Source organism: Odontesthes bonariensis, chromosome 21 (genome assembly GCF_027942865.1).
Source record: "Odontesthes bonariensis isolate fOdoBon6 chromosome 21, fOdoBon6.hap1, whole genome shotgun sequence".
NCBI classification, from domain to species: domain Eukaryota; kingdom Metazoa; phylum Chordata; class Actinopteri; order Atheriniformes; family Atherinopsidae; genus Odontesthes; species Odontesthes bonariensis.
Window position 1 is genome coordinate 28492786 of NC_134526.1, and position 20600 is coordinate 28513385.

The 20600-nt window shown below is 41.9% G+C and overlaps 2 protein-coding genes across 11 annotated transcripts in view; one reads left to right on the plus strand and one right to left on the minus strand.

The window, feature by feature from the left end:
- Positions 1 to 2251: 2251 nt before the first annotated feature.
- On the plus strand, positions 2252 to 8333 carry pex12 (peroxisomal biogenesis factor 12). The gene is made up of 4 exons (XM_075453572.1): positions 2252 to 2496; positions 2863 to 3073; positions 3185 to 3720; positions 4940 to 8333. The coding sequence occupies exons 2-4, from the start codon at positions 2951 to 2953 to the stop codon at positions 5340 to 5342; spliced, it is 1062 nt and encodes a 353-aa protein (XP_075309687.1). The 5' UTR covers positions 2252 to 2496; positions 2863 to 2950; the 3' UTR covers positions 5343 to 8333.
- hdac5 (histone deacetylase 5) overlaps positions 6622 to 20600 on the minus strand; it is a 52943-nt gene continuing 38964 nt past the window's right edge. For 9 of the 10 annotated variants that reach the window (XM_075453568.1, XM_075453565.1, XM_075453564.1 and 6 more), the window contains 11 exons: positions 20218 to 20267; positions 20029 to 20136; positions 19883 to 19938; positions 19697 to 19784; positions 18254 to 18373; positions 16820 to 16917; positions 15638 to 15756; positions 15421 to 15554; positions 15149 to 15230; positions 14873 to 15053; positions 6622 to 12709 (listed from right to left, as the gene is read on the minus strand). In XM_075453568.1, the coding sequence (XP_075309683.1) occupies positions 12667 to 12709; positions 14873 to 15053; positions 15149 to 15230; positions 15421 to 15554; positions 15638 to 15756; positions 16820 to 16917; positions 18254 to 18373; positions 19697 to 19784; positions 19883 to 19938; positions 20029 to 20136; positions 20218 to 20267 (1079 nt within the window). In that variant the 3' untranslated portion in view covers positions 6622 to 12666. The remainder of the gene's footprint in view (positions 12710 to 14872; positions 15054 to 15148; positions 15231 to 15420; positions 15555 to 15637; positions 15757 to 16819; positions 16918 to 18253; positions 18374 to 19696; positions 19785 to 19882; positions 19939 to 20028; positions 20137 to 20217; positions 20268 to 20600) is intronic. The other variant, XM_075453563.1, reaches the window with a different exon arrangement.

Consider the following 20600-nt stretch of genomic DNA (forward strand, 5'->3'; position numbering starts at 1 on the left):
GTAAGGCAGCTTATTTTCAGAAATAACAGCTTAAAGTGTCTGCTGTAAAGTGTGTGGTGCAAATATGGACAATAAACAGTATGAATATAAACAATATGAATATAAACGGGCAACAGTGCAATCATCAAGAACGAGATGACCGGAGCAGGAACAGCGGAGGTGCATGGCACATCGGAGGTGCTGCATGGGCTCAGTGATGTTCTGGGGGAACAAGACACGACATGACATTATAGCTTGCACTTTCATCCATTGTAAAAAATTAAAAAAAGGTGTTTCAGAATGCGGTAGTGGTGGCTGTGTGTACAATAGGTGCATGGCGCATCAACTCACCGTAAAGTTTGTCTATCATGCGCTCAAACCGAGCTAAAAAGTGCTCCGTTTTCTGCTCGTGGCGCTTCTGCTCCTTCAGGCTCTCCTGTATCAGGTAATCCATTATGGGATTGGACTTCCTACTTCTTTTTGGGGATGGGGATGACTTTAGAAACAGATCTTCGTTTTCGGCGCTAAACCTGATCAGGCTCTTTGTTTGTGCTTGAGTCCCTGTGAATCAGTCACGTATATGAATACTTGTGATAATAGGTAGCGAAATGACGCTCAAAAGGAACTTCTCTATGGTTAACCATTTACATTGCTTGTAAATACTCGTGTTACAAATTAAAAAACGACAACTCTTTCGCAGCACCTTCACATGCATTGACCGATTACTCCATAAAATAGCGACTTTTCCCATGTGCGTTTATAGCAGAAAACAACTACACATTACCACCACTTTAAACTCACACAATACACCAGTTATCACAATCTAAAACGGTTAAAACAGTTAAATTATGGCAAAAAAAATAGAAGAACTTACATTTGTGTGGTGAATTTTTAAAAAGACTCGCGATCTCCCGTTAGTCGCGTTGTACTCTGGGAAATATATCATACCCCTTCAAACGGAGTCTGCCTGGCCGAAGCCCTCCGTTTGAAGGGCTACAACGGAGGGGTAGGGCTAAGGGGAACGGCTTTGGAAGAGTATTGGGACAACACTACCTCTTCACGTGAACGCGCAAAATGGAGGGGAAGGGGTAAGGGGTAGGGCCAAGGGGTGAATTGGGATTGGGCCTAAGTTGACGTGACGGAACAATGGACGCCTACCGTATGCTTCTCCGTCGCTATCCGTCCATCCGTCTCCGTAGTCCGTCCTTTCGAAGTTCTCCGTCGGGCTGTTGGATACGCAAGGCAATTCACCTCCCGATCAGTAGGCGTCGCTACTTTAAACAACCTAATCTCGCGACGTCTATCGTGAAAGTCGTTGATTGATTGTTTACCTTCCGGCTCCGTTCCACTCCCAGAGAGTCTCTATTATGAGGAGAGGGAAAACTGGCGGCTATTTCCGGGTGGTACTGCACTCTAGGGGCGCCAACGAAGCAGTGCAGAGCACGCCAAACTCTATGGTGGTACTATGAAATCCACCTTAGATCCAGCCATTGCTTTGGATATAATTTTTTATATTTTTTCATTTTAATTTTCCTAAAGGCAGGATAAATTATCCTTTCAAACGGCACTTGGTTTGATTTTTTAGACTCACTAGATTTGTTTAAAATACACATTTATTGTCAGTATTGCATCCCGAGTGACGTCACGCATGTGGCATCACTTTACGGCATGGTCAGTCCTAGCGCTGAGCTAGCAGAGAGGTGTTAGCTCAAATAGTTACAGATTTCAGCACAGCCCTTTTACATACTCCCTGACTAGCCTCTGGTTTAGCTTTGGTTGTTGTTAGCGGCACCAGGTTAGCACTCTGGCACAGTGGACGAGTGCCGTAAAGCTCCGGTCGTAATCAGCCGTGCGTTCTTCAGATTCCGTTAGCTAGATGCTAGCGGATACTGACTCGCAAATGCCAGACCTGTAAGAAAACAGAAAGCTATAACTCCCAGGTTATTGTACTTTCGATATAAATCCACATCCCTCTGTCAGAAATCACAGTATTATTTTCAGGTTTCAGCCGCTAGCGGGGACATTTTTTGAGTTATTAGCGCCAGCCCTATGGAAAATGGTCATTCTGCACTCGCTCGCCAGCGCCCCCAGAGAAAATCAACTGAACTGCAGCCAAATTTTTTACAATGGGGCGAATAGGAAGTGGAACGGCTGTCTGTAAAAGGACTGTGCCACTCCTCACAGTGAACGATGGCGACCGAGAGAGAAAGCTCTGACCTATGATTGAAGAGGACGTACATGTACGTTGTGACGTTGTACAGACGTTGGCAAACGTCTGAGTGCGGAAGTAGTGACTGTTGAGTAAAGTGCAGTGCTCTCTGTGCGTGTCGCGGGCATGGATGTATAATACATCCATGGTCGCGGGAACAGCTAAAGAACATAAACTGCAAATGAACAAACCCCGTGAGATTGCTGTAACGTCTCGCGCAGTTCGAGCTCCACGTTATGCTGACGGAGTTTGAAGCGAGCTCAGTGACACCGAGCTGCTAGCTCACAGCTAAAAACAAGAGGAGGAAGGTGCGTTGAAAGAGTTTCGACTGAGTGCGACAACCCACTGTTTGTTGTTGTTATACAGATTAAAGACATTTGTAAAGCTGTAGCTTTGCGTATTGCAGTAGTCTCATTTAAAAACATTTTCGCTTTACTTAGTCCTGAAAGCTGCTGCTATTTTAATGACGCCTTAGAGTAAAGGTACGACTTTGTCTTGGCTTGAGCCATGTGCTGTAAATGAGTTGGGATCTCCGTTTTTTGCCAATTTTCTACTTGAACCCTCGTCCTTGTGGTGTAAATGAATGGGAGATGGAAATGGGTGCACATTTAATTAAGTACAGGAAAAATACTGCATTCTTTATTTCTTTAAAATAAATCCTAATGTGTTTTCAGACAACACCTGGGATTGACGGTTTGAAATGGATGTGATGTGAATACAGTGTGAACGCAGCGGTTCAGTAGGTGTGCACGTGCTGCAGCCATGGCTGAGGCCGGAGCCCATCTCACCTCCACAGCTGTCAATGAGCAGCCATCAATCTTTGAAGTCCTGGCACAGGAGTCCCTGATGGAGGCGGTCAGACCTGCCCTGAGACACGCCGTAAAGGTGAGCGCTGCTTCTTCACCTGATGAAAACCACCTGCAGCTTATTGGGCTCCACGATTGTGGTAAGACTGTTACAGTAAGATTGTCTATAACAGCCCTGTGACTCTCGCAGGTTCTGGCTGAATCCAACCCGTCCCGCTTTGGCTTTCTGTGGAGAAGTTTTGATGAGCTCTATCTGTTGCTGGATCTCCTCCTCGAGAACCACTTCCTGTTTCACTGCAGCGCCTCCTTTTCTGAGAACTTCTATGGCCTAAAGAGGGTCTCCGGCGGGCTGGGACTTTCTGTCCGCCTGGGGCTGCACAGGAAGTTCCGTTGGCGCTCTCTTCTTCTCCTGTGCCTGGTGCCGTATCTGCGGGCCAAGCTGGAGGCGACGCTGGCTCGGCAGAGGGATGAGGAGGACTTCTCCATCCGGCTGGCGCAGACCAGGAGCCAGAGGCTGTACCGGGCGGCTGTGGCGGCGTACCCGTACGTCAGCTCAGCATGGCAGGCCTGGATCTTCTGCCAGCAGCTGCTGTTTGTGTTCGGTGTCACCAGGACTCACAGTCCCCTGCTGTGTCTCGCCAACGTCAGACTGGCGCGACTAAATACTCGAGACATCAGTGACATGGAGAGGAAAATCAGCAGCCCTGGCAACCCAGCTGGCAGGAGGTACATCATTTTAATTTCTTTGCTAGAAGCAAAAGAAGTCGATGCTTTTTTAGATTTTACAGTGTATATAAGTGATTTAGATGTTACCATCTCCAAAAACAGATTTTTAGGGCTCTGGGTAAGATGTAAACAATATCACAATGTCGAGGATTTCAAATGATTTAATCCCTTAAACAATTTCATTCAAAACTGTAAAGTTGCAATTAAAACGACAATTATTTTTTTATTCGTTATGCTCATTACCAGTTACATATAGCAGCAGCACGACTGTTCCATCTCTGAGAAACGGCCTGCCCCAACTTCCTGTTACTGCTCCTGTAAATGTCTGATGTTTTTACACTAAGGTGTGTTATTTAGCTCAAGCTGAAGGGTCCAAACCAAACAAGTAGAAACAAGTAGAAAGGCAGCTAATTGTACAGTTTCTCTAAAGCTGGGTTGCACAATCCTCAAGTCCTTTTCAGACACAAGAAGCTTAAAATGAACGTCTTCATCGATCTGTTTAAAGTGACAGCATTCAGTCACTGACACGCTGTTAATGTTTCTCACCCCTCAGTCTCCATGCAGCTGTTTGTCTGAAGAGAAAGTGCACCTACACACAACACTTTGGAAGTTCTTTCAGAGTGTATTTTTTTGTCAAACTAACAAAAACGCAACACTGTGTGAAACAAAACAGTGGTTGAAAAGCAGAATCTTCAGCTACAGCTCAGATACTTTTGAACTCAGTAAATCCCTTATTATTTTAGTTCAGAAGACGTGTTAAAAGAACTCTGTTGCAGCACGTCAGCTTTCATATTTATCCGATCATGCCACCTCTCAGATTCTTGTGAATAGCAAACTGTCAGATGAACCATGCTTTGTTGTTTGTGTGTGTTGACGTGACTGCAGCAGTTCCATCCATCCATTATCTTCCGCTGGTCCGGGCAGCAGTTCACATTACTAAATCCAACTTAGTGAGGTCATCATCTGAAAAGAAAAACGGGCATTCGCATGTGACTCTGACATGTTCAATTGCCACCGGGTTGAGGAGCTTCTTCTAAACCTGAAAGGCTTCATGAATCCTGAACGGAGAAAAATTAGGAAGAAAAGAGTGACATGATTCATATTTTCAGAAGTTACCTCGGAGAGCCATCTGTAACAGTTGTTTATCATGGAGCAGCAGGATTTACAGAGCGATCTGCAAAAGACGGATGCTAACGTGTGTCGTGTCCTGTGTTTGCAGCCTGCTGCAGAGAGTGTGGTGGCTGATGTCACAGGCCGCAAAGGGCATGGCCGTATCCCTGTCCACCTCCCTCTCTCTGGGCGTCTTCCTCCTACAGTTCCTGGAGTGGTGGTACTCCACAGACAACCAGAGCACAGTGAAAACCCTCACCTCCCTACCTGCTCCTCCACCCCCCCTCCACCTGCTGCAGGACCACAGTGAGGACGCCCAGCTGGGCACTGACAGTCGGAGCTGTCCGCTGTGCCGGAAGCCGCGTACCAACGCCACAGTGCTGTCCACCTCCGGCTTTGTCTTCTGTTACCGTTGCATTTTCACATATGTGAAAGCCAACCGCTGCTGCCCCGTCACCAGATTTCCGACTGAACTGCAGCACCTCATCAAGATCTACGCGCCAGAGACTTAGAGCCCACGTTCAAGTTCACATCCAGCGTGTTTTACTCAGTGGAAAACGGTGGCCTTGATTTTAGCTCATTTCCTTTACAGCCTGGAAATCCGATCATTGCCATTTGTTTAGAAGAGATTTTTCATCGTTCTTCAAACTGTCCGGTTCAAACTTTTTTCAGCTTGTCACTAAATATTTATAAATTCAGTGATAAAGTATTGTCTTGGTGATGAGTTTTCTTTTTTTTTAGGGGGCTAAAAAGTAATAGAAATTTAAAAGAAAACACAGTAGTGAAAATGAAAGCAAATATATGAAATCTAGATGAATTCAGTGATTCATTTATTTTTTTATCAATTTAAAGCAGATTTGATTTTACATAACAAAAACATTTTTTCTGCGACAGAATGTGTGTAATTTATTATTTGAGGAAAGTGGATTATTCTTAAGTTATTTAAAAAAAATAAAAAAAATTTTGCAGATTGCTGAACCTGCCCGTCTTTCCTTCTGAGAGACTCTGCCTCTCTAAGGTGCTCCTTTTTATTTCAAAATCACATTACTGAACTGTAGCAAATGACTCTAGTTTGTTCCTCCAGCTGTTTTTAGTATAATTTACATTTCCAACCATTTTTAGAGACGTGTTGCTGCCATCGGATTCAACATGAGCTCGTATTTTTCACGAAATGTTAAAATGCATTACTTTCAAAACTCGTTTTCCATGTTCCTTAGCGAGTTAAATATTGCTTTATGATTTGTGCATTGCATTCTTGCATTTAAAACTTTTTTTAAATTTAAAAGCATCTCGACTTTTTTGGAAAATAAGATTCAGGTTACGACTAGTCTGCACTTTGTTAATCTGTCCAACTAGTTAGTATAAAACACTTTTTAAAGCAACACTAGAGAAGTTTGTGAACAGTAAAACCATCTGCTTCTGACTTGTTCTAAGGTACATTGAATTTTGTGATACACATGCCCGTGCCTGAAAGTGTCTGGGGGCTGAGACACCGCAGTTAAACGACTTTGGTTCCCAGCCCCGCAGCACACAGTTTTGCTTTATGGTTGCCTGACTTCTTGTGGGCTTCACAGTTGATATGTGTGGCTGTACATTTGCAGGGCTTGCACGGAGATTTGCTTTTGTGACAGTTGTGTTGCATACCATAACTGTAGGGGAGGCAAAGGGTCTAGTGTTACTATCTCTATTTTACTAAATTGTAAATATGCAGTTTTCTCTTCTAAAACTTGCCAACAGACCAAGTCCTTTTGCCCTAAATGCCAAACTACATGACAAGAGTGCGGGCAGCTGTAAGGGTCTGTGCATTGCTTTATTGAGTTTCCAGACAAATTTAACAACAAGCCCACTTAAAAAAAAACAAACAAAAAGAAAACAGATCATCAGGATAAACGTCACAACATTACAGTGAGTAACAAAAAAAATTTAAAAAACAATTTTAACCCCTAAAATTAAACCATGAAGAATCACAATAGTCACCTTCCCTTTTTAAGCTCCTGCAACATAATCAAGACGAGGAGGAAAAAACAGGCTGAAACTTCCAAAAAAAGTGACAATTATCATCATCAATATTAGTCACAGTAATAGATTGCTTGAATAGCGTGTATTGCACATGTGTACACATATATGCACTTTATATACATGTGAGTCTGCAAGAACTAGACGGTGGTATTGTTGCAACAGGAAAGAATAAGCAGAAATTGACAGCACAGACGGAGAGGAGTCTGGAATGTGCTTGTGATCAGTTCCAACGAAAAGGGCTTGTTCTGAAAACTGAGCCAGACGAGAGAAGGGTAACAGAGAGCGTGTCCCCCTGAAAACGGGATGAGGCCAAAGGAACCGAGACTGAACTTCCCACCCAAAATACCCCCCCCCCCACACACACACACACAGCTTCATAGCAGGACACTACAGTTACACCACAGTATCAAACATATCAAGGAATATACAGTATCAACTTATGTAGAAAATAGTTAGAATGTGTGGACCTGGGAGGAGCCCTGACAACACCACCCGGTTAGTGTTATATTTTTAGAGTTCTGGACAATCTCGAAGTCTTTGCAGAAGTGAGGGTGAAACAATCTGAGAGCTTTAGTCCACAATCTGTGCTTATAGTACGTGTGACCAAGCAGCAACTACCAATGCTTAAAGGAGCCTTTTACTGGTTCAAATTTCTATACATTTGGCCACCATGTTTGTTTGGCCAACTTTAACCTCATCATTAGATTGTCATACTGACTTTAATAATTAATAAAACTTTATGAAATGCACGTAAACACCTCAAAGGTCAAATTCAGTTGGGTTGGTGGCGAGTGGTGTAAAAGGCTGTTGATCTTTTTTGGACAATCTTTTCTCAAAGACGTTCTGAGTGTTGTATCCTCATGTTCACATACGCAGTACACAAGCTCAGGTCATGCATACATCTCTCCTCTGCACACCTGGCCAGTCACGCACCCAGTGGGGGAGATTGTTGGAGTGTTCATTTCAGAGTGTTCTGGGAACCTGGACGACGTCCTGCTTTGCTCACTTGGTAATGCAGCCTCGCTCAGTGGGATTGATGTCTAAGCTGTTCTAACCTAAATTAGATTTAATCAAGGTTTAAGGTTGACGAAATGTCATAGAATATGAAAGCCTGAGCACATTAATGCACATTTGCACAACTTTTAAGGGATTGAGGGGCTGATTCTCCAGTTGGGTGAATTTGCATTTCCAAACAGACAAAATGTCATGTGAGAATACTTCAGTTTTAGGTCTAAAACCAAAAACTACTGGGAGCAAATGAACTAACAAGCAATATTAGTTGGTAAAATGACTGAAATTGTGGCAAATTTTTAAGAGAAAATGTGCATGGACAGCAGTTGGGGTACGTCTCCTAATTACGAGAGCTAGATCTTGATTTAATATTTCGTGACAAATCTGTGGAAAAAAACATTCTATAGCCCTACATGATGTAAGGATCTGTACATTAACAATTTTAGAACATACCAAAATAAAATACTTCACTTTTATGAACAAACATTATCCAGTTTCTTAGAATACAAAGCTCTTGTTTAGCACATCTTAATATTTACAGAACTGCAACCTAAGACCCAAGTTTTAATAAACCAGCTGTGATCCTTCACATTTTAGGCCGCAGTTCCTGTAGAGGCCAAAAGATACAGCCAAAGTCTCCTAAAATGTAGGAGGAAACAATTAAGGCATGTCACTGCGGGCTGAAGAACCACACTGACAGTGGTGGTAGTTGCTGCTTGCTCGTCCACACCTCGGTGACTTGTTTCGGTCCTTTTGTGCTTTTGAGCTCCGGTGGAGCTCTGCTTTCAAAAACATCCAGCCCCATCCTATTTGATGGGTCATTTTTCTTTCCCATTCCTTCCAGCTCAACCACTAACTCTACAGCACCACACCCTAAAGCCAGGTGCTTCATCACTGACTGCAGGTTGAATGGATAAAATTGCCTTACTGTTGACATTAAAAAAAGACTGGACTCGTGCCTGGAAACCGGACGAATAAGATCAATCATCTATCCATTTGACCTGACAGATAGTACAAGCTGCATTCAACCACATGCAGTATCTATGAATGAGGAGGGAGCTCCATGAGTGATGTAAGCAGTGATGCTGAAGCTGGACACTGGAGTCCCCCCTTTTTACTCTGCAGTGCGATCACTGGTATTGCTTTGAACAGGTGATACCCAGAGTTGGGGATCATGGGAAATAGAATTAAGTGAGTTGAAGTTTGTGTCCAGCAGAGTTAGTTTCTTGATGTTTCTGACAGATGTGGACAGTGGTGTGGTCCAGTTTTGAAGCTTTGCTTCCGTCAGTTTGAGAAAAACCACTGCAGAGATTTAAGGATGCCAAGCAAAACCCCACCATAAGTAGTCATCCTATTTGAGCTGTGGTTCTGAAGGCTATGTGCATGGAGTTCGCTTTTAGTTCTGTGAGATTAAACAAACCTTAATACGACATTCATCCATTTTAAGCGTTGCGATTACAGCCGTTTCCAGAGCCACGACGTTCCAACACAGAGCTGCGCTGCCAAATATGACTGCTACTAGAACTGCAAAAAGTCAGAAACATCTCTGAAATAAGTGTCCATAGTGCTGATGTTAAAGTTTGCGTTTACAAAAGTTAACCGTTACCATTTGACCGATCAAGCAATGCTGACTTGTGAAGATTATCTTATGGAACAAAGCGACTGCAGTCCTGTTATCGTCTCCTGGCTGGCAGCTCATTAGCACCGGTCCAAACTGCATACTGTGCATTCACTGTGTGGATGCCGAATTTGTGTTGATTGTTAAGGCTGTTATAAGCTATTTTTGGAGATACTGTTGTTGCATGTTCTCTGAATTGTGATAAGCAGTGCTTGCTGTATTTCTCAAGATACATTACTGACTAGCATTTCTGTTCAAAAGTTAATGAGAAACCAGGTGGACAGCTGCAGTCAGCAGCAGACCAATACAAAATACAGATCATTCAAATTCTGTCTGACAGCGCCTTTGCTGATCTCTGCTGCAAGAGAAAACGGTTCCTAACTAAAAAGCTTGAAAACCTTCTCTTTGCCTTCCGCCCATCACCAAAACAGAGCTATTAGGAGTGAATATCACAAAGACAAATGAACTCATATGTTCTGGATGAATGAACTCGTTTACTCCATCAACCTCAGCAGGTGAGATGCAAGTGCTCTGTCATCACTTTATTGTTATTTTTTAGTTTGAGAGTCAAAAGGGAGCGAAAGCCAACCACCATCAGCAGTGTAGCTGATAAAGTTTTTTTTTCACCAAAGAATTGTGTTTAAGTTGTTGTTACAAGTTTTAGGTTTGCTGGAGTTAAGACCAGGTGGTCTTACTTTTAAACAGACCCCTAACAAATCCCAGCATTCAGTTTTTGGTAAGTAAAGTTTGGTATTATGATCCATATAGTCTCCAGTTTGAATGTACTTACTATGCTATCTCAGAATATAGCTGCATCTTTACAGTACAACCCAAATCTTGGCACATTTTCCCAAACTGTTTTGGCAAGAGTAGTTTAGCATCCAATCAACATCACAGTTAAAATAATTACAGATGGAACCTGCTGACCACGGTAGCTGGAAGTGTTGGCATTAGCTGATCATTTTGCACCTCACCGTCTTGTCCAAATGACTTATACCTAAAAACGATGGCAATGGACAAATGCCAAACTTTAAGCTCCAAAATGTAAATTCAAAAACAAATAAACAAGTGCTGCTTGGCGGCCTCAGTCAGCGTCCTGAGGATGCTGCTACCTCCCTGCGCCATCTTGGATCATACATATGACTGTAAAGATAAAAGTTAAATCACGTGTTTTTTCCGCCTCAGTAAGAAATCAGCCTGTGAGTCAGCCTGTGAGTTTTCAACACTCTTGCTGTAATAAAATTGTACGATCCACTCAGTGGCTGTCGAGCAGTCTGCTGTTCCTGAATCAAAGCTAATGAGTCACTCAGTAAAAAAGTGTCAGAGTTGTCAGAGCTGGTGATTCAGGACCACAATGTATAGCGAGGCAGCCAGGGCTCATGAATGTCATAAGCCATGAAGCAGCAACCTATAACCCTGCTGGGACACAAAACAAATAGTCACTGGACCAACCTATTTAACCAGTCATGACCTTTGAATTAAATATCTCCTGTCTGTAGGTGCTGCAGTTTACCTGAGGAGGGCAGTGCAGCGCTGGTCCTGCCAGAGGAACTGCAGCTCACTGCTCCCCTCTGAAAACAACTACAATAACCAGCCACCCTCAGCCTTTGTAAACAATCAAACAAACCAGCAGGCTGCGGCAAAGGCTGATGCCATCAAACCCTGTGCTTATTTCCTGTCAAACAGCCAAACCCTGAAAACATCTACTCTTCGAACAGAATATATTCAGAAATCCAATCTGATTGGATAAAACACTGTTTACACATTATATATAATATCATTTTTGCTTTTTATACAAAAAAAAGAGAAAGTATGTTGTGTTTTATACATGTATGTATGTACAGTAATAGAAAAGTGACCACACTCCATCAGCTGTGACATGGCCATGGCCAACAGCGGACAGTATTTACACCAAAGAGGAAATATTACAATTAACGAAAAGAAAATAAAGTCGTGGTTGTGGCATTTTGAAAACGCGCCACAATTCAACAATCCCCTTCAAAAGAAAAAATAGTTGGGGGTTAGGTCACATGACTCAGCCAAAACAAACGACAGAGAGATAGAGGACTACTGGGTGGTGGTGGATTTTTCACTACCATGTTTAAAACGATGAATGCTGGTAAAGCTGAACTGATCCTGCGATGCTTCCATTAGAATCCATCAAAGTCTGACTCAATATTATTTCAATGTTACTCTGAACATTTAACGGAGCAGTTTACTAGCTAGTAGTGATGACTTTAGAGGCTTTTCTTCCCTCAAAAAAGAAAAAAAAACCATATCAGTATGTCAGGAATACTTGCCAATACTACTGTCAGATGTGAAAGAAAATGCAATTATTAGTTGGTGAACAAAAAGTATATACATATCAGCCCTCATGATGCTCTCCATCTCACTCGAGGTTGCTAAACGGTGACATTAGGACAAACTAAGGCATCCAGATGAAGAAACAAAGACTCAAAAACAACAGCAGCAGTGTGTGTGTGTGCGCGTGTGTGTATGGCTGTGTGCGCATCAGTGTATTTCTTTAGTCCTGATGGGCTGCTTGGTTTGCTGAGGTGCTGCGGCAGTGATTCGTGGTTTCTGATTGGACGGTTTCTTTCTGTGGACAGAAAAAAAGGCACAGAGTTCCTCCTCTGCTCATTTTAAAAGCTCTTCACTCTCAACTATGCGTTGCTTGGCCTGTCTGTGATGCACCGACACGCAAGAAGACCAGTCGTCAGCTTGCTGTCTGACATTTAGAGCAGGCAGAAGTTCGTCTTTTCCGGCGCCAGCTTCCCTCAGTGGAAACAGAGGAGTAGGGATGAACGAAAAAGCAGAATAAATGGAGGGTGGAAAAGAGAGTTCAGTGGTGCTGTGTACAGGTGGTGAAGTATACAAGGGTACCAGAAATGCATCCTTGCTGACGCTCTCCCACCTCTGGTTTCCATGGAGATGCTAACAAGTCGTCTGCTCCTCCTTGGGTGGATGAACCAGAGGAAAAGAGGTGCATCCAAGTTTCTCACAGGACTCACCTTTGCCTGCCTCCGTTAAGTTCTCAGCCAATCGAAGTCCTCCACAACAACACAATTCCACTCTGTGTGTAAGCGTGTGCGTGTGCGCACACTCTGCGGAGGAAGAGAGAAAGGAAGAGGGCGAGGAGGTGCAAGAAGGAGGTGAAGGTGTTTGTGTGCTTCTCATCTGAGCTCTTCTTACAAGACTGGCTCTTCCTCCATCGGCTCCTCTGTCGACCTGCTGACGGTTCAACATCAAACGTCACATTACAGAGATTCATGGCTTAACAGATGCAATGTAATTAATACAAAAACAACAACAGCAAAAAAGAGATGACACCTTGTTTCACAAAGGTTTGTACTCTTTTTTTATATTAACATTTTCATGCACTTAAATAACACGATGGATCAAGAATAAGAGCTATACTGATACAGTATTTGTTGAGCTGATATGTCAAGATAATCACTAATGTCAGCTAATGTTCAGTATTGTTTCATAAACTGCTGAGGTGCTTAACTTTATGACACGACTACAGAGGAAATCTTACTTTTATATTCTATAACTTTCTTTCTCTTAACTTTTTCCTTTCCCTTTCCTTTTTGAGTGTGTTACTGCTGTCAAATCGTAGACTGGAGTTGTTACATACAGAAAAACAAAAAAGCACCTACTTCGAAGTCGGACATCTTGTAGCCATAAAGCAACTCTTTAATTTGATCTATTATGTGTGTGTTTGATCTCAGTAAATCCAGATATATCATTAAGTGGTGTGTTTGTCATAAACTTGTAGTTTGTAAGGTTAAGAGCTGTCATAAAACTGTGCTGGATATGGATGGAACCACATGTCTTTGTTGAGTTAGAAACCCAGAAAGGATGAAAAAGTCACACAGCAATCTTAAATTATTCACATCATTCTAGAAGTTAGAAGTCTGTTGGTCTTATTAAAGTCATGGATGATTTTAAAAAAATAAATCTGACTTGTATTGAGTTACGTTGTGAGATGAATACGTTACGTTAGCTGCTCAGCTGTAAGATTAGCTGATTAGGTTTGACAAACACAAGCAGCAAAACATCCACACACAAACACACTTCCGAACAATACATTTATATTCACTGATAGCCTTGAGATCTAAACAACAACAACAAAAAAGATAAAATGGGGTAATAAAGGAAAGACACACCAACCTGACCAGCTGAGCTAGGTTTAGACTTTTTTTCCCTTTTACCAGAACATGTCTTGGAAGTCGAAGCGACTTCTTATGTAACAAGATGGTTGACTTGGAAGTGATCCAACTCCACCTTCCCACAGTGAGAGGCTACACGTATCCAGTAACAAGCTCATTCAACAGTGACACATGGTTCCATTACTATGCAGAGTAAAATATAATATAATTTAATATCTTATTCCATAAATGTAGTTGTTGAGTATGAAGTATTACAAAACTTTTTCCAATTTTTCTGCATCTATGAGTATGTGAGGGTCATCTAAGGTCAGAGCAATGTGAGGATCCATTACTACCATCTGATGACTCAGCCTCTGGAAGCGATGTCAAAAGCTTTGTGACTACATGTTGAACCAGCAGATCTTGCTTAGTGTTCTTTGTTCCGTCATTATTTGAACACACATTTTAAAAAGATATTAAACAGCTGCACTGTCGTCAGTTGATAACTGATGGTTTTTGCAGTAAATGCATGCTGCTTCTTTTGCTCTCCACATGTATGCATTCACCTACATGTAGGCAGAGCTCACCCAAGTATAGCTTCCAAACTTCAACTAAAACCAGACCAGAGCCTAAAGCGTCTGGTATTAAAATCTAGCCTCTTGCTGACAGAATCTGCATATTTGAGAAGAAGGTCCAAGTGATGTAAATGTCATCGTCACAGGTCATGTGTGATGCTTTGTGCAGACTTCTTTATGCCGTCCGTTTTGTTATGACAAGGCAAATAAAAGTCCCCATTTGATCCTCATCAAGCCCACTCTGTTTCTGCCAAAGAATCTTTGGAAGTAACTTATGCCACTCAGTCTCATGTTTAGTCTAATTTGCTAAATTGTTTGTTGAAATCTATCAGACTAACATTTAATTTCCTATTCATTCAAACCCAACTCAGTTTTTGATGGAGCGAACAGTGGTCTGACTCTTGTAATAAACTACAGTGTTTCCCGCAGGAAATTGCTTAGCCTGTCTTTTAATGTCTGAGCCTGGCAAAGCATTATTACTTCGGTTTAAAAAAAAAATAAAACAAAATATTTTTTTTTTTTTTTTTTTTTTTTTTTGGGGGAACGTTGGCAAGGCGGCAGTGCGAGTTTGCTGAGGCAGCCGCCTTAACTATAATGCGCTGCGGGAAACACTGAACTAATAATAAATTTCTTGGCCTCATGTTGTCATGTTACAGTGCACTGCTGACCTTCTGGTTTCTGTGTCTTCCGGAACAGAGCCTGGCTGCTCCACATCAACACTGAGGGAGGCCATGGCGCTGACCGTTTCTGCCTCGTCCTTCTCTGATTGGCCCTGAGCTCCAAGGGGCCCATCCAATAGCGAGTGACCGCTGGTCTGAGTCAAACTCTGGAGACAAGACCAGTGTTTACCTGATGGGACAGAGAGCGTCACAGAAGTGTAACTGGGAATAAGAAAACATGCGGGTGAAATGTGTGTATGTGCTGTTGGGGTAGAAGCTTCTTACTCTGGATCTCTATCACGGTCTCCAGTGAGGCGCAGGCTTTGGGACACGGCTTCTCTTGAGGCCACTGAAACACAGAGTCGCACTGAGAGAGACAGAGAGGGAGAGTGTGATAACAGAAATGGATCCAGTTAAACACTGTGCTCATCACTAAGCTACTCATGGCTTCATGAATTTACTGACTGAACAACAGAATGCTGCTGGATTAGCTGCAGTGAGGCATATTCACTGAAAATACTAATAATCACTGTTGAGGAGTTGAATCCGTCTCTCACCGGGTCTCCCAGGAGCGCAGAGACGCAGGCCTCAGATGCATCACAGATAGCAGTGAGGTCATGACCACCCTCCAGCGCCATGACAACCCGCCCACCTGCCAGACCCATTAGCAGCTGCGTTAACTGACCAAAACCTGCCGACACACATTTTCAGTTAAGAAACACCACTTAAAGAACCACGTCACTGAGATCACCACGGTAACAATGCTGCACTCACACTTGGCAGAAACATTGTAGCCGCCCAGAGGAGACTGATGACCCTCCACTGCATCGAAGCCCGCGGACACCAGGACCACATCTGGACTGAACTGCTGGGCGATGGGCATTACCACACTCCTACAAACAAAGGCAGGGGAAGTTAATAGCTAGTTAATAGTTAATCACATTTTCTGACAGCACCGATTAGCATTTATATTCTGTGCACATAAGCCGTATGGTCTGTGAGTTTGAAACCCCAAGTTTGCATCTTTAGTTTTGACCTGAACTTTTACAAGCTGCACAGCAGGATTACACACATGTGTGCGCATAGTCTTTTATCATGTTTACAGTCAAGAATGTTTTGCACACAGAATGTTACAAGAGAAACAGGCTGGTTTCAAGAAAAAGAGGGCAGAATCTCCCACTTCTAACCCGTCACTGGGCCTGTGCCGGCACGACAAATGGTGTGCGGATCAAGCGGAGTCTGGACACCTTTTAAACGAGGTATCCAGCAGCACAAGCGGCACATAGTTCCACCTTGATCATACAGTCGGTACGGACACAACAGGATAAAGTCAGCGACTCTGCTGAACATGTTCCTTTCCTACATTTTTTTTTCTTCTGTGCCGCATACATATTTATCTTCTGATGCAATAAACCCTGTTTGCTCAAACACATCATGGTCATTTTAGGAAGTTTTTCCTTTCTTTTAAGAAATAAACTGTTCCCTCGCTGCTTGTCATCACTTCTGGCCGGCTCATACACCTGCCAAATGTAAAGGAGCACATGCAGTCTCTGAAATCACAGCACACACTGCACTTTGCCAGAATCACCTTTCTGCTTTGGGGCACACCTGTTTCTTTTGAGATATATATATATATATATATATATATTTATCACACAAATTGTAAATTCCAAATGCACTAATTTGCAAACTAAATTTTGCAGGGATTAAAAAGAAAATGAACAAGCCTACAGATCTAAACTTGCAGACACAAATTACAAATTTGTTTCCCTCCAATCTGATGACTCACAGGAACCAGATTCATCACTTTCCTACATCACATCACTGCAAATCTAACAGAGTTTTTCAAGTATTTCTGTTTGTGGCTTAACTTTTTTTCTGCAGAGATGCAGGTGGATTGTTCAGATCCGTACTCTTTTCATAGAAAGGCACTTTCAAATACAGCCAACTGTTTACCTAAAGGCAGTGAGGTACTCCACATCACCCATAGGGGGCTCCACTCCTCCAGTCCACGCTATGTTCACGTTAAAGCCAACACCTGCACCTGATCCCACCTGCACCGAGAAAAGGAAAGTCAGGAATTGCTAAATTACCAAAAAATGTTATTGTGGAGTGTCATTGGGTTTTTTTTTGTATCTGCATGTGCATATAAATATGAAATAATTTGGTACTCGTGTTAGCATGTCTATTGGGGGTAGAAGGACACTTTCTTGAAAGTAATCAAAATCAAACAGAGATTACCAGAGATCATCTTGAATTAAAATCGCACCAGCTGCTGTTGATGCCACATATTTCCTCTAAACCACAACAATCTGGCTAATTATTATACGTTGATACACCAGATAACTCATATGGTGGGTTTGAAATACATTACATTTGAAAAATACCATGGGACAGGAGCACTAAGTCACTCTTTACTCAGTAATCATTGGTTGAACCACATTCATTTTACTTTATAACACAGGTAATGCATTATCTGTGTTATAAAGTTTAACATGTGTTCCAATTCTTTGTCTCTTATTGAGATTTACTAACAAACTTTTATTTTTTTGTGAAAAATGAAAAGAAAAACGTATTATTCCTTAAATATTCTTCTGCACTGCTTTGTATGATCTCTGCTGCTAATTCTCACTGTTTGTTGCATTTATTGTGGAAAGTTGTTTACATGTGGGAGCAGCTACCCTTGTACTATCAGGAATAAGTCCCAAAATTGCAGATAAGCTATAGAAGAAATTTATACGATGCAGAGCAGGAAAAAAACAGAGAAAAGAGGAGGGAGGAGTTTGAATCATTTTCTTCTGGCAGATAAAAAGGACGAACTTGGAACGCTGACGAGGGTGCAGCGATAATGATTAAAAAAAAATATTTTCTTCACCAAGACAATGTAAGGCTCATTAGTTAACTTTCAGGCTGCAAACAAGTTCACTTGTGCTACCGGCTGACACTGTGTGTGACATCATCACCTTTGTAGTTGTCAAGCCACAAAAACAACAGTACGATCCATTCGTGGCAATCTCTGAATATTTCAACCACATCTCTATATCAGTTACACTTAAGCTTTTTTTTTTTAACTTGTTGTCTATCTATAACACCAATTCATACTGCAACAACATATTTACCCTTCAGGGATTAATAAAGTATTATTGAAGTGAAATTAGCTAATGTTGATAAGCTAAATAGTGGAGTTGTTTCTTAAGTAGAATAGAAAATACTTTATTCTATTCTACTCATACAGTGCCTTAACCTACCATACAACCACACATAACTATCAGGCGGCTGCTTGAAGGTGTATTACCTGCCCCAACATATCCCACAGTGTAGAAATGTCACATTTGAGTATGCATTACTGAATAACTTAACCATTACAGAAAGACCTGTGTGTGTTTGTACCTCCTCAGGTGCTCCGCTGCCAGGGAAGAAGTTTCCATCATCATAACGATGGAGGGAGATGTAAAGGACGTTGGGGTCATTGTAGAAGGCCTGCTGGGTGCCGTTGCCATGGTGAATGTCCTGCCATGACAGGTCACAGTGGAATCAGAGACAATGTCAGTGAGATGCTCTGATACAGACACAGTGAACACACTGGAATAAGTCTACATCTTATTCTCATTTATTTTCTGGACCTGCACAAAATTATGGACTGACAATGATTTCGATTCCAGAACGGCGCCGCCCTAGAGGCCGGCAGCCTACTGCAGTAGTTCTGAACTTTCTGTGTCTTTCTTTGTATCCTCTTAAGATTTCTGAAACATATTTCTGTGATGGTTTGGATGCTGTGCGCTTCTTCTTCTGGTAACTCCGGCAATTTTGGAATTTTGACCTGGAATAAGATCCCAAATCAAGATGTTGAACAGGAGATGTCTAGGATGCAGAGCAGGAACAAAATGGAGAAAAAAAGAGGAGGAAGTTTAAACCATTCATTTCCTTTATCATCATGGGAAGTGTGAGATCACCTCTACTGAGAGAATTCAACTGTGTTACCTGCTGATCCTAATGTGCACTGATCAGGTAAGTTGTTGCCAAGCAACAAAAACAGCACCCCAAGCCATTGATAGCCTCTGACAATTTTTACCACATCTGCCTCTCTGCTACACTTTAACTTTCTACATGTTTGTCAGCTGATTTATATTGTACTATTCAACTATTATTATATTTTACGTTATATTATCAATAACGATGGCATGTTTTTAAAAATGATTAATACTGCAATAATATAATTTCTCTGGGGATTCGTAAAGTATTATTTAATTTTATTTAATAGAATTTAATCAAATAATTAGGTAGCCTCAACAAACAGATATAAAGTTAGTCAGCTGTTGGGGCACTGTTTAAACTGTTTAAGAATGAAAAACCCCTCCTGAATATTTCCTTTAGATGGAATAGTCTAACTGAAAATAAAAAAAATAAAACTCTTCCCTCACTTAGTGTAAATATGAGTGTTTTAATAAACTGCCAAGCAAGCTGTTATCCCACAAATAATATGTTTTCTTCCTGCCTTTGAAGAAGAACAGCAGCAGTTTTACTGAGCTGGATGAAGGGTAGAGAAACTGGCTTTTGATTCTTCCAAATAATTTTCCCTCTTCCTTGTTTTAAAAGTCAAAATAGACAGCAGGACATGTTCAGCATTAGAAGTGAAAGCACTTCATGATGGAAAATTAGCCTGTACATATTTTCAGTTGATGGTCAGTAAACTAATACGAACCTGTAAATAAGCTTGTTATGGGACCTTCATAAATGAAATATTTAAGTAAATAAAAATAAATGTAAGTCAATGTAATGTCAGCTTTAGTGATGGTGTTTCTGTCGGCGTGTGTGTGTTTCTGTGATACTTACCCAATCCATAATGAGGATCTTGCCCACTCCAAGTTTCTGTTGCAGCAGTTTAGCAGTGATGGCGACTGAATTGAAGAAACAAAACCCCCTGCAACCAATCAGGACACAGACAAATACATCTGAAATTCTGTCATAACCCAGATATAGGTTATCATTCTGTAAGAATAAGCTGATCGAAGTACTGACATTGCTGTGGATTCCTCGGCATGGTGACCTGGTGGACGCACGACTGCAAAGCCATTCTAGAAACAAAAACAGACTCTCAGAATGGAGGGCACACAGTTTATGACCTCTGTACTTACAGATCACTTATGAGCATTTTTACATGTTACCTTCAGCTCCCCTGAAGCCACTTTGAAGGCCAGCTCAATGACTGAACCCACCGCCATGCGGACCGCCGCTGATGAGTGCATCTCATTCCACACAGTGTCACTGTCCACCTGCGCGGGGGGGGCACACAGAGCTCAGGTCAGGGCTTACGGACAGATAAACACAGACGTGCAAGTGTGAGAGAGTCTCACCCCTATTCCTCCGCAGGGAAGAACAGCGTACATCTTCTGACTGATTGGACCTAAAATAAAAATTTAAAAAAGACCAAAAAACTCTCAGAGCAGATTTCTGTGGCATGTGAATTGTGATTCATTAAAACCCATTACAGACAAGCAGGAGTGCCTACGTACTAAAAGGTTTTCATTTGAAATAACTACATGAACTAAAAATAAAAGTACTGATAGAGGTTTTAGCTGTAATAACAGAAAAACAACTCGGTGGACACTAAATGACATCCAACCGAACTCCAAACCATCCTGTGGGCTAAAACCATGAGGAACAATCTTTGCTTACAAGCGATTTTTCAGACTGATAAAACCAGCCCCCTCCACTAATCTTGCAACTGACAACATCT

What these genes read in the sequence shown, in the direction of transcription:
- pex12 (XM_075453572.1), top strand. Translation starts at nt 2,951, where the DNA reads ATGGCTGAGGCCGGAGCCCATCTCACCTCCACAGCTGTCAATGAGCAG. An exon ending in CCCTGAGACACGCCGTAAAG is followed by an intron (nt 3,074 to 3,184) that starts GTGAGCGCTGCT and finishes TGACTCTCGCAG; the next exon opens with GTTCTGGCTGAATCCAACCC. An exon ending in GGCAACCCAGCTGGCAGGAG is followed by an intron (nt 3,721 to 4,939) that starts GTACATCATTTT and finishes CTGTGTTTGCAG; the next exon opens with CCTGCTGCAGAGAGTGTGGT.